This window comes from Lontra canadensis, unplaced genomic scaffold (assembly GCF_010015895.1).
Source record: "Lontra canadensis isolate GAN:19392208 unplaced genomic scaffold, GSC_riverotter_1.0 scaffold61, whole genome shotgun sequence".
Lineage (NCBI taxonomy): Eukaryota > Metazoa > Chordata > Mammalia > Carnivora > Mustelidae > Lontra > Lontra canadensis.
Window position 1 is genome coordinate 9,747,757 of NW_022631055.1, and position 14,373 is coordinate 9,762,129.

At 36.0% G+C, this 14,373-nt stretch overlaps 1 protein-coding gene across 1 annotated transcript in view; it reads left to right on the forward strand.

Annotated features, from left to right (window-relative positions):
* The window catches only part of TMEM131 (transmembrane protein 131), a 213,815-nt gene that overhangs the window by 82,077 nt on the left and 117,365 nt on the right, over positions 1–14,373 (forward strand). The window contains exon 4 of the mRNA XM_032877892.1: positions 12,280–12,348. Within this exon, the coding sequence (XP_032733783.1) occupies positions 12,280–12,348 (69 nt within the window). The remainder of the gene's footprint in view (positions 1–12,279; positions 12,349–14,373) is intronic.

A 14,373-nucleotide genomic window follows, 5' to 3' on the forward strand; every position in this document is an offset into this window, starting at 1 on the left:
ATTGGCAGATCTCATTTTCCGTAGGCTCCGTGTTGTAGAGGCTTTTGAGTGGCTGGTGGCAATCAGGTGATATTTGTCTCCCCTCCCGCCACCCTTTCCAAGTATGGACATTAGAGTGGGCAGCTGGTGAAAAGAACAGTCCCCTTTTCCTACATAGCTCTGTGTCTTGGAGAGCTCTGTGTCCTGGTGTGCTCAGCAGCTGAGTGACAGGCCTCATATGCCCTAGCTTCCTAGGTGTAGCCTAGTCTGGGTAGATTTGGCAGTCAGTGAACCTAGGGTTAAGTCTGACCAAAGATGTGCAAGACTGTACACTGAAATCTCCAAACATCAGCAAGAGTAAATAAAGAAAACCCAAATAAGTGGAGGGAGAATACTGTCTTCATGGATAAAAAGTCAATATTAAGGTGTCAGTTCTCTACAAATTTATCTGTATATTTCAATGCAATCCAAATAAAAATCCCCAGAGATTTTTTTTGTAGAGATTACCTACAGTTTAGCTAATTCTGAAATTCATGTGGAAATGAAAGTAACTTAGAATAGTAATAATGTAATAGAAATAATTATTTTTATCAAAGATTATTGAAAGTGTAGAGAACCAATAAATGGACCCATAACCAAAAAAAAAAAAAAAAAAGAAACATCTAGAAATAATGGAGATGATGGAAGTAGCACCCAGGGAATTCAGTACATCCATTATAAATGTTCATCTATTTAAAGGAAAACATGAATATAATGAAGGAAAAATAGACATTGTAAAAAAAACAAAGTGGAAACTCTGCAGCTGGAAAATACAGTTTCTGAAATGAAAATTTCACTGAGTGGGATTAATAAAAATGTAGACATTACAAAAGAAAAAGTGAAATTGGGGTGCCTGGGTGGCTCAGTGGGTTAAAGCCTCTGCCTTCAGCTCAGGTTGTGATCTCAGGGTTTGGGCTCTCTGCTCAGTGGGGAGCCTGCTTCCCCCCCTCTCTCTCTGCCTACCTCTCTGCCTACTTGTGATCTCTGTCTGTCAAATGGATAAATAAAATCTTTTTTTTTTAAAAAGTGAAATTGAAGACATAGTGATGGAAGTAACCCTAACTGTAGCACAGGAAGAAAAAAGAAGGACTGGAAAAGAATAAACAAACCCCTGGTGACCTATGGTATAATGGCAAGCAATTTAACACAGGTGTAATTAAGTTCCAGGAATTGGAGGACAGAGCTGTTGGAGAACTTCACTAAACCCAGTGCACAAGTAACACAAAGAAAAACCACATGAAATCACATAATATTCCAGTTCCTAAAAATCAGTGACAAAAAGCAGCCAGGAAGAAATAAATTACATGTAGGGATACAAAAGCTGGGAATGACTACTGGCTCTTCATCAGAGACAGTGCAAACACAAAATCAGCAAATTGATATTTTAAAATATCAAAAGAAAATGTTGTCAACCCAGGATATTATATCCAGCAGAAATATCCTCCACAAATACATTTCCAGACAAAACCTAAGAACATGTGGCCAGCAGACTGTCACTGTAAAGAAATGTTAAGGCAGTTCCTTTAAATTCTGAAGGTAATAACCATTACAGATGAAAACATAGCTCTAGACACAATGATGGAGATCACCAAAAAGGTGAAAATCTGTGGAAAAATATAAAAGACATGTTTTCTCATTAAAAATTTTTTTTGGGATAACTGACCTTTAAAACCTAAAATAATCACAGTGTTTCATGAAATTGATAACTTGTATACATTACATGTATGATGATAGCACAAAGGACAAGAGGAGGGAAAATTGAGTTGTGAAGTTCTTACATGTATGTAAAGTGGAATAATAATTTGGAGTTAGACTGTGAAAAGATGAAACAAATACTGGAAGATACATTAAAATCATTTAAAAAGAAAAAACCCAAAGAGATCTAACAGAGCAGTCATGGATATAAAGTGAAATACTAAAAGAATACTTGATCTAAAGGAAGGCAGATAAAGAAGACAAAAGGAATAAAAAGCAGATGGAAAAAATAGAAAACAAATAGTAAGATGGTAGACCAAAATCAACTATATAAAAAAGTAGAATAAATGTAAACAGTTTCAAAACCGTTATCAGACAGTATTAAAAAAGAAAGATCTGGGGCGCCTGGGTGGCTCAGTCATTAAGCGTCAGCCTTCAGCTTGGGTCATGATCTCAGGGACCTGGGATCAAGCCCCGAATTAGCCTGCTTCTTCCTCTCCCACTCCTCCTGCTTGTATTCCCTCTGTTGCTGTCTTTCTCTCTCAGTCTGTCAAATAAATAAATAAAATCTTTAAAAAAAGATCCAAGCATATGCTGTCTATAAGAAATATACTTTAGTTTTCAAATTATATTTACTTTTTTTTTACTTTTTGTAATAGTTTTAGTTCAGAGAAAAAAAATTCAAAAATAGTACAGAGAATTACCATATATCCTTGACCTAGAGTCCCTCATTTACCATTTTGCATTTACTTTATCATTAATTAACTCCCTCTCTACTTCTTCTGTCCCTCCTTTTTCTTCCCTACCTTCTCCTATCTGTCCTTCTCTACATACCTGTAGTGTATATGTAATTATTTTTCTGAATCTTTGAGAATCAATTATAGATATGTTGTTCCTTTACTCCTAAAACCTGAGTGTATATTTCTTATAAAGAGGGACATAATTTTATAAAAGCTGAGAATACGTATCAAAATCAGTAAATTAACATTAACACACATAGTATTATTTAGTCTATAAACTTTAATTTGTTAATTGTCCCATTATTGGGACAATTTTTATTTTTTGTTTTTTAGAGAGTTTATTTATTTATATGACAAAGAGAGAGAGAAAGAGCACACAAGCAGGGGGAGCAGCAGAGGGAGAGAAAGAAGCAGGTTCTCCGCTGAGCAAGGATCCTGATGCAAGACTTGATCCCAGTACCCTTGGATCATGACCTGAGCCAAAGGCAGTTGCTCAACCGACTGAGCTACCCAGGCGGCCTTAGGGATAATTTTTATTTTAAGAAAAAAAGAAATTTTTGGTCCAAATCTCAGGCCAGTTCCAGTCATATTTAATTTTAATTTAGACTCAGCTTTAATGTGGAATAGTTGATTTGTCTGTTTTATGACCTTGACATTTTTTTAAAAAAGTAGAGGCCAGCATCCTAGTTTGGATTTTCTCATGGTTCATTTTAGATTATGCATTTCTGGCAGGAATATCACTTAAATATGTGTCCTGCTCAGTTCATCTGATTATTGGGAGGCACAGCATGTCTGTTTGTACCATTTTCATTTATAATACATAAATACCTTGCAAAGAAGTACTTTGAAACCATGTAAATATGCTGTTTGGCATCAAACTCTGACTAGTTACAGCATGTACTGGTGCATCGTGCCTGGAAATTACTCCTCTGGTGATTTTTTTTTTTTTATTCTATCTTTCTTTCAGTTTTTTGTTTGTTGTTGACATTCTAATGCAAGGAAACCATAAGGTAAAGGTCAAAGTTCACTTTTATTGGTATAGACATCCAATTATTTCACCACCATTTGTTGCAAGGACGGTCTTTTTCCCATTGAATTATCTTAGCACTGTCATTATAAATCAATTGACCGTATATGTTTGGGGGTATTCTCTATGATTTTCACATGTCCCCATTCTTCTAACACTTCCTTACTTTCTGAAACATCAAGATGTTCCAGGCGTATTTCATAATTTTCCTCATCTAGCCCAGGAACATCCCACTTTTTCAGAGACTTGTGCTTCATTTTAGTGGAGGATGTTTACAAACTAAGATCTATATGTTTTGTATAATCATTACTGCTGGGGTGTGATTGTCTCTAGACCTTGTTAGAGTTAGGAAAAAATGTTTCTGTATGTATGTATGCACAAACATATATCTGTTTATATCTGTCTTAATATCTATGTATATTAAAACCATAAGTTGTTACTGATAACTCCAGTTTTAATATACCACCACCCCTTTTTGTTTCCATATATTCTCCAGCAATGAGAAATCTGGCTCCAGTTATCCACAGAATATAGACTTAATTACTCAACCCTAGAATACAAATAAATTTGTTTCAGATTGGTTAACTCATACCACCATGAAAACAAACCTACTATTAGAATTTATTATTATTTTGTTTAGTTTGAATGTATATGGTATTTGAGTAATATTTTACTCAAAATTTACATGTGTTGTGTTCTTCACCATTCTATCTTTCTCCACTGCCCCCTTCACACTCACCTGCATTGTGGTAATGTTCATTCTGAAGAAAGTTTGGCTCTTTGGCTTCTGGTTTGTTTGCTTGTTTGTTTCCATTTGAGATTTTTTTTACCTCCATTTTAAAGACTCATTTTAAAATACGAAACGGTAGAATTCAAAAAGTCAAACTCTACAAAAGTGTCAAACACGTGGATTTTTCTTTTATACCTCCCCTTTCTTCTGCAAAAGGAAGCGTAGTACAGGCTTTTTTGTGTTTTGTTTGATCTACTTAAAAATAAGTCCTATAGAGACCCTTCTCAGTATTTTTATGGACTGCAACATACATATTATTTGGATGTAGATTGCATATAAGCAATTTGTTTCTAGTATTTTGCAGTTACAAATAGTACTTCAAAGAATAGCCTTGCATATATGTATTTTCATATTTTTCAAAGTTATCTGCAGAGTAGATTCCTACAGATAGGATTTCTGAGTCACAAGATAAGTGCAGGGGCGCCTGGGTGGCTCAGTGGATTAAAGCCTCTGCCTTCGGCTCAGGTCATGATCCCAGGGTCCTGGGATTGAGCCCTGCATTGGGCTCTCTGCTCAGCAGGGACCGTGCTTCCTCCTCTCTCTCTGTCTGCCTCTCTGCCTACTTGTGATCTCTGTCTGTCAAATAAATAAATAAAATCTTAAAAAAAAAAAAAGATAAGTGCATATGTAATTTGTATTGTTGAAAGTACATGATTAGGGTAAATTCCTAGACATGGGATTGGTGAGTCAAAAGGTAAATGCATATGTAATTTTGTTAATGTTGCCAAATTCTCTTTCAAGAGCTGCACCAATTTGCATAACCCTCATCAATGAATTAAAGTCCCTATTTTCCTACAACTTTTCCTACTGAATATATTATCATACTTTTTAATTTTTGTCTCTGATAGGTCAGAAATTCTGTCATATAGTTTTAGTTTGTCTTTCTCTAGTTATTAGTGAGGTTGTTATCTTTCTACATATTTTATGCCATGCTTATATTTGTTTTTTGATGTTGTCTGTCTTCATTCTACATATTTTTCCATAGGACCTTTGATACTTATTTTTTCCATTTTAAACTGTTTCTTTTATTAGAGGTAGTAGTCCTGTGTTGCAAATATTTTCTCCCTGTTGTTCAGGGAGATTTGATTTTGAAGAAATGCACTTTGAGTATAAAAATGCAAGTACGTTAAAAGTAAAAAGATGGGGTGGGGAATAACATTATCAGACCAATTAGACTTTAGAGCAGGGAATATTATCAGAGGTAAAGAGAGACATTTTATCATTATAAAAGAGAAAATTCATCATGAAGATACAGTAGTCCTAAGTCTCTATAAGCCTGGTATCAGAGCTCCCAAAGGCATGAAGAAAAAATAAACAGAAATTAAGGTAAATTCACAATTATAAATCCACAGTTATAGTTGGCGAGTTCAACACTCATCTGTCAATAACTGATAAACAGAAAATCAGTAAAGACTTGAACAACACTGTCGATGAACTTACTCTTATAGATATTTTTCTTCATAGATATTTATTCAACAATGCACTCAGCAGTCAGAATCATGTTCTTTGACATAGCAGAATTAAATTAGAAGTCATTAACAATTTGGGAAATTTTAAAAATTGAAATGAAAATATGTGACAGAATTCAACATATATTCATGACTTGAAACATTCAGCAGACTAGGAATAGAAAAGAATTCCCTCGGTCTGATAAAGAGCATCTGTTGGAAGAAACAACAACAACAAAAAACCAGCATGATGCTTATGGTAAAAGATTGAATGCTTTCTTTCTATTGAGAGCAAGACAAGGATGTCTACTTTCATCACTTCTACTCAGTATTGTACTGGATGTGCTGGTCAGTACATTAAGACAGAAAGTAGAAATAAGAGGCATCATTTGGGAAGGAAGAGAAGGAAGATGTTTGTCAACAAAATGATTGTATAGACGATCCTAAAGAATATACCCAAAGAGCTATGAGAATAAGTGAACTTAGTAAGGTTGAAAAATATATAGTCAATATCAGAAACACTTTTTCTGTATTACAAGTGCAACCATAAAATGTTACAGAAAAATGCCATTTACAGTAGCCTCTAAAGATGTTACATACTTGAGGATAAATTTATGAAAAAAACTTTGAAATCCATACACTGGAAGCTATAGTTGACCTTTGAACCAACGGGGTAAAGGGCACCAACCCCCCATGCATTTGAAAATCCACATATAATTTCAACATTCTGAAAACTTAACTGATAGCCTAATGTTGACCGGAACATATGTGTTGTATGTTTTATGTATTATGTGCTGTATTCTTACAATAAAATAAGCTAGAAAAAAATATTATTCAGAAAACCTTAGGGAGGAGAAAATACATTTAAAATAGTATCCTATTAAAAAATCCATGTGTAATTGGACCCATGCAGTTCAAACCCACATTGTCCAAGGATCAACTATATATTGTTTCTCTTAAAGTTATTCCATAAATCAGCATGCTTTTTTCACTTTTTCTCATTCTGTTTCCTTTTTGCTCCTCTTGTTGGGTAATTTCAAATAACCTTTCAGTTCATTGATTCTTTCTTCTAATTGGTCAGGTCTGTTGTTGAAGCTCTTTATTGACTTCTTCAGTCAAGTCATTGTATATTCTTCATCCCTAGGGTTTCTATTTGGTGGTTGTTTTTCTATATTAAATATATAACTCATTTAATAGGAATCCTCTATTTGCTGAACTTTTCATTTCATTTATGCATTTTTTTAAAAAAATTTTGTTTGGTTGTCTGTGTGTCTTTGCAGAGACAGTTCTTTAGTCAGCTTAACTTGGCGTTCTTGATGAGTCAGCTGATAGTGTCTGTGGGCAAGTGGGTCTCTATTTGGGCAAGGATGCTAATGGAGCTCTGATGTCAGCAGGGTTGCCACTGGCTGGGAACAGCTGGATAGGACTACTGACTTGCTTCCCTGTCCACGCATAGCTGGAACATGCCCTCCACAGTAGCCTGCTCATGCTCATGCTTCTTAGTTGGGCAGGACTGCGTGCTATACTCAGCAGTTAGGACTATGAATTTGCTTCCCTGCCTGGATGGGGCCATAAAACAGGCTCCATAACCATTATGATTTGATGGCTGGAGACCTGAATCTAGCAAAGCTGCCCACCAAGCTCCCTGGCCAGACGGGGCCACCAGCTCAGCTCTGCAGGTGAGCTGAGCCACTGGCTGAGTTCTCTGCTAAGTGCTATTTTAAGCAGGACTGCAGGTTGAGTTTACAGCTTCCAGATGTTCCAGTTAGGCTTCCTGGTTGGGTGGAGCTGAAGGTTATATTCAACCCTAGGTAGGTCTTTTAATTTGCTTCCCAGCCTAGGTGAGGCTGCAGAACAGGCTCATGGCTGGTATGGCTCATTGGGTGGGGACCCAAATCATGTAGAATTGTCCACCAACATCACTGGCCAGGCGGGACCTCTGGTTTGACTTTGCGGATGGGTATAGCCACTGGCTAAGATCTCCACTTGGGTGTTGTTTCAAGGAGGAGGGCAGTTTATCAAGTTCTGGTTGCTGTATATCCTGTCCTCCCCTGTATCCCAATATAATCTCCAGTAGTCAAGACCTACAGATTCACCCCACAGTTTCCTCCTGTGATCCCCTTGTGACAAGACCCAAGTGGGCCTTCTGGGAAGCAACCCATTACACTGAGGGACCTGGATATCCACCTGGGTCTCTTTCCCTCTGGAGAAACTGTATGCCCAGGAGACCTTTTTACTATGGCTCTATGCCTGCCTTGGAAGGGCAATGTGATCAGAGTGTAGCCATTCCTCTTACCTTTCTATTGCATAGTCCTTTTCAGTCTCTGTGGTCCAGGAGGGTTCTTCACCCTCACCCCTGTGTTCTGGAATTTTACAACAGTGTCTTATCCATGGATAGTTGCTAATTGATCTTCTTGTGAAGGGGACTGAAGTTAGCAACAGCCTATCTCACCATCTCAATGAAATCACTCCCCAAAAGACACTATTTGTAATAGGAAAGAGAGGGAGAATATATTCACAGGACATATATTTGATAAAGGACATATATCTAGAATCTGTAAAGGACTCATATAACTCAGTAAGACAAACATCCCAATATAAAAACTTTGAATATACACTTTACAAAAGAAGATATCTAGTTGGACTATAAATAAATGAAATGATGGTCAACATTATTAGTCCTTAGAGAAATGCAAATTTAAGCTAAAATGTATATCTATATAATTTCTCTTAAGTCATGGATTTTTTTTAGATGTCTCTAATAAAAATCATATTTTAAACTATTGATGACTTTAAAAGTTTTGACATGACTTTAAAAGTTACATGTACATATGTAGTACATGAAACACTAGTTTCTGGACTTCAGACTAGATGTAAGGAATCACATTATGGTGGTAGGGCCCTGGAATCTGCTTTTTCTACAAGCATTCTAGCTGATTAAGGTGTAGATAGACCACAACCCATTCTTTAAGAAATACTGGCTGAAGAGTACCTTTTGTTAGGATAGTAACTGCCTTTAGGAAAACATTTAAAATTTCCTAGTTTAAGAAAATTCCCAGAGTTCCAAGAAACCTTTATTTGCTTCATTGGGGAGCTACCTGCTTAACTTTAACCTGACAGTCCACAAACCATCATAGACCATGGCCCACAAGATTTCTTTTATCTTTCTAGCCATTTCCTAGCTTGAAGTCAGAAAACAGTCTTTTTGTACCTCCTTGTCCCCAAGTGGATAATAAGAATAAAAATATTTGAGATTTTCAAACAAATACAGTCACTGGAAAGGATAAAAATTATGCAATATACAATTAAAATGTCTCAGATTCTGTTTCTTTGAAATTGGTAAAGTACACTTTTCACATTACTTCTTCCCCAGTTTATTATTCAACATTAAAGATTTGCAAACATTTGCTTTCTATTAATAAAATGCTAATCATTGCCATCCCTTTTTAAAGTAGGCATAGTGGCAAGCATCTCAGTCAGCTGTGGATACATGAAAACTATGTTATTGAATTTTTTTTTTTTTTTAAATAAGATTATACCGGGGCTGCCTGGGTGGCTCAGTGGGTTGAGCCTCTGCCTTCAGCTCAGGTCATGATCTCAGGGTCCTGGGATCGAATCCCACATCAGGCTCTCTGCTGGGCAGGGAGCCTGCTTCCTCCTCTCTCTCTCTCTCTACTTGTGATCTCTCTCTCTGTCAAATAAATAAAATCTTTAAAAAAAAATAAGATTATACCTATGACAACTTGTGTTGTACCCACTCAAATATTAAACTGTTCCTTAGACATAAATTTGCTATTGTTTCGAAAATACACATTTATTTATGAGGGAATCTTCTTTAATGCATTGGTCCCTCTATCATATTTTGTGAGAAATCTGTAAAGAAAAATTGTTGGACACAGCTTCTGTGGAGTATTTTTTGGTAGATCTTAGCCAACACGAGGCATAAAAAATAAAAACAAGGTCTAGGGATTTAAAAGGAAGAAGTGTGATTGTTACTTGCAGATGATTTGTCTACAGAGGTAACCCAAGGTGGTGATTGTTTTTGGGAGCACATACAGTGCTGGGAAAATCTAAGAGTATCTATAGACAAACTGTTAGAATTAACTTGCCAAAGTGACTTGGGCTATAAGATCAGCACACAAAAATCATTAACTTTTTAATAGAAAGCAATACCTTTGTATATCCAGGTGCCTACATGACATCTCATCTCAAATTCAAGACATCTCAAATTTAAATGTCTAAAACAATAAATACTCTTGAACATCTAACCCATCTATCCTTCCTATCTCTAACCTACTCTTCCCATGTCAATGACTCTCTCCAATTTCTCAGGCCAAAATTTTAGAATTAAGTCATCCTTGATTTCTCTCCTTTCTCTCACATTCCAAAATCAATCCATCAGCATGACCTGTTTCTTTTAGCTTCCCAAATATATTCGGAAAAGAGCCACTTCTCCCCACTTTGCCTTGTAATCCTCCCTAGACCATTGCTGCCATCACCTCTTGTCTGGACTTCTGCAGAATTCCTGCTTCCGCTTTGGTCTCCTACAATCTGTTCTTGACACAGCATCCAGAATTAACCTTTTCAGATGTGTCAGATCTTGTTACTCCCTTGCAGAAGACACTATAGAGGCTCTTTGTCACGATTAGAATAAAATCCTGATTCCTGCATGGAGACTTGGCCTTTGTGCTTCTCTGATCTCAGCCCCTTCCTTACCCTTCCCTCCGGTCACTCTGGCCACCTCAGCCCTCTTGTTCCACAGCATGCCAAGTAGATCTCCTTTCTTCCCCCAGATTTCCGCCATTCAGGTCTCGGCTCCAACGTCCCTCCTCAGAAAGACCTTCTCTGTTCTTACTGTGCTTGGTTTGTTTTTATTTGTCCCATATTACCTATTATGTTCTACTTTTGTCTCCCCTACTGGGATGTTAGTGCAATGAGAACAGGCTCTTTGCTTTGTTTCCATAGCCCCAGCCACTAGACAGCCCCCCTCACGTTCATTGATTTGTGTTGAATCAACACAATGTATATGGCTTGTTTTTTTCTTATCTTTCCTGGTTACTTTAGACATTTCCATGTGCAACTTGGGGAATAGATGCTCATTTCTGTGAAACAAACAAACAAAAAAACAGTATCTTAATCTTCTTTGTATCTCTAGCATCTAATAGAGTCAGTGTTTATATGAATTAATGACTTACACGCATTCACTTCATGCATTATACTTTTCCTCCTTGATTGGATTAAGATTTTATTGTTTGAGATTCATACCCTTGAAACGAATGAGCTGATGGGCATCTCTTATTTTAAAGATGCCAGAAAGTGTCCTTGTTAGGTCATGCCTAAGAAGAGCAGAAATCAAGAGGGAATAGATTTTGTTCCTCTTGCTGCATGTGGCTCCTATCTTGGGGGGAACTGTGCCGCCTTTGTCCCAGTGTCTTTAGACTTGTGCTTTATTTAGTAAAGTAGTCTTACATTTGCTGTTTTCCTCCTTTCTTGTGTTTTTCATTTTTTATTTTTTTGCTCAGCATATGTAGAGGGATTTCAAGCTAAAAACACCTTAAGACTTCATTACTTTTAGTGCTTCGATTCTACTACTCAGACTGTTTAATCTTTAAATAGTCTAAATTATTTAAAGAACTGAGTTAAAGCTAAATTTCCTACATATTCTGAATGTCCTTGTCTATTTCTAATATGTGTCCTTTATTTCCTGAATAAAAAGTACTGTATCATTCGAAGCTTGTGTTCTTCTGAATTGTGTTGATGGAAATAAAGTTTTAAAGAATGGTTTTGCTCTAACATCATTTCTTAAAATACAACAGAAAGATAAACGTCTACTATTTAGAAACTTCAGTGGCTTACTGAATTCTGACTCTCTCAATACTTAAGCAGATGACTTGAGGTATGTGGACATCCCCCAAACCCCCATGTCATTTCTGTATCACATCATTGTTAGGTCATGGTGATGACTAGGAGGCTTGCTGTTCAGAAACTGGTTTTAGTGAGAAGTTCTAGTATCAAGTGGGATGGTGAGAAGTGATACTTAAATAGATCAGTATGTTCTAAACTCTCAGATTAAAAAGATATTTCAGTTCTTAAAAGTGTCTATCCCCAAATTCATTTTTGTTTATTTCCTTTGCCACTGTAGTTAAAATGTCATTGTAGTTTTAGTCTGTATACTGTATTGTCTGCCAAGTATGTGTAGTTGTGTTGACTGTTTATTGTTCGTGGTGCATGTATCAAAAAAAATGAGTGAACATATTAAGATATATACTGTTATCAAGTATTTCAACCACATAAATTTCAACGTAGAGTCTACCTGAGCATTTTCTGTTTTCATGTGCCTTTGAATAGGAAAAATACTCTCCTTTTTTTTTTCATTTTTAAAAATACATATTTATTGATTTCCTTTACTAAGAAAAGTAATGCACATTCCCAACAGAACATTAGACTACACTTTCCTTAAAGATAGTTTGTTGTGACAAAACTCAAGTGTCTGACTTCAGTTTTGGGATATACATATTTTTTAAAGAATTGTTTCTTACGCACTTTTCTTTTTACTTACAGTATATCTCTGTACCGGGGTAATTGCAGACCTATACGATTTGAGCCGCCAATGCTGGATTTCCATGAACAGTAAGTTGAAAATTTTCAGACCATAGGTTCCCATTAAACTGTTACGTGTATTTTATGCATGCATTTGTCTTGGTTTTTATCTGTATCATCTCTCTGAGAAAGTTACATTTTTAAGTACAAGAAAGCAGTGTTGTTGAATGTGGTTTGAAAATGGGAAGCCAGTATCTGTTATGCATCTATCATATAATATTAACTCTTAGAGTTTGAAAGATACCCACCTAATAAATTCCCTGGTTCAAAGGATCTTATCTTCAGAAGCAGCATAATACTTTTAGGTTACTTTTGTGATTAGTAATTCATTTCCAGTTCTACTGTTAAAGATTTTCCATGTGGATATAGAAAGATGTATTATTTATTTATTTGCATGTGCTTTTAAAGTACAGACTCTTATACATCACCAAATAAATATCATCATCACTAACCCAAAAGAGCAGACAAAAGAAAATCCCACAGAAAGACATGGTTCAACCACAGAATTGCTTCCTCAAACCGTATTTCTGGCTTCCCTTCTACCTCTGAGTCTCAGGTTTTGCACGTCTCAGATACACTAAGAAAAGACAGGTCTTCACCTGTATTTGGTTCTAATCTAATTCAGCAAGTAGATAAAGAGAACTTCTTAGTGATATAACTGCTAGAGCCATGCCACTCTGGTAAACTAGCAGAAAAAAAAAAAAATTAAAAGGGAAGCGGTGGAGAAACTGTATCTAGATCTCTTTGATTCAGTAAGTGAAAATTAAAATTTCTTTAATGTTGTCAAAGTTGTAATTAACCATTTTTTACTAGTAAACACATTAAGTTCAAATAAATTATTTATAATCTCAAAACTTGGAATAGTAAAATACACTAATTGTATTTGTACAGGACTATGGTGGAGTAGCTAGCATAAAAAAGCAAGATATCTGATAGCAACTCCTATCTTTTAAGACTATATTCCTACAGAGATCATGGATTTTAGGGGTAGAGGTGTAGAGAGAAGTTTGTGTAGTTCTTTGTGCACTTCTAGATGGAATCAGTATTTTAGAATTGTCATTGTGTAAGTAAAATTAACTTCTGGGTGTTAGATTTAAAAACCATAATATTTATATAGGAAACATATCACTATCATTTCTGTCTTAAAAAAACGGCTTAAGTGTACAATGTTAAGATTGCAAGGAATATCACAATAATGTGTAGCCCACAGTCTCCTTCTGTCAAATGCAAGATATTTAATGAAACATGGCACATATTTTGATCTCCATAAAAGAGTTCATTATTTTCTAACTACTAGTGAGTTTTCTGTGTACAGTAAAATTCTTTTTGGAATATGTTCGCTCTCTCTAGAGTGGCCCAGAACAGAGACTAATGAACTCCATTCTAAGACAAGGGCATGAGCTATATTTCTGGTGCCACGTGAGGGTAAGGAGAGGAGGTCAACATACAACACCAAAATCATTAGTCTCAAACAGAGTATTCTTACTTGGAAAGCTTAGCAGTAACCACTCTAGAGAGATCTTGTCAAAAGTTATATCCAGCTTTTTTTTACTTTATAATTTGTTTTTTGAGAGAGTTTTACAGATTTTACATACCACTTGAGATAAAGATATTTTCAGCTATACAAAATGCCTGAGTAGAAATTGGGAATTTCTGTTCCAAATTTCTGGACTCTTTAAATAATACCCTACCCCGGAAATAGGAGAAATTGAGGTAAGGTCATGCAAGATGCTGGACTGGTGGTTTTAACCTTTTTTGATCATGGATCTCTTGAGGACTAGATGAAAGCTGTGAACCTCTTCCTTCACCTTTCCAAATGCACACAAAGGCACACAGCTTTGCACCTACAGACAGTGTTGTGCATACAGGTTAAGGGGTTTTCTGGACATCCCTCTCAAAGTCCATACTGGATTCTTCAGAGGTAGTGAAGAATTCCTGTTCTAGGCCACAGGTTATTAAGTCACCACTACAGAACTTACTGGGATTTTGCTTGTTATACTAGCAGTGCATGTCCACTGTAGTAAACTTAGAAATTACTAATCAGGAGAAAGAAGA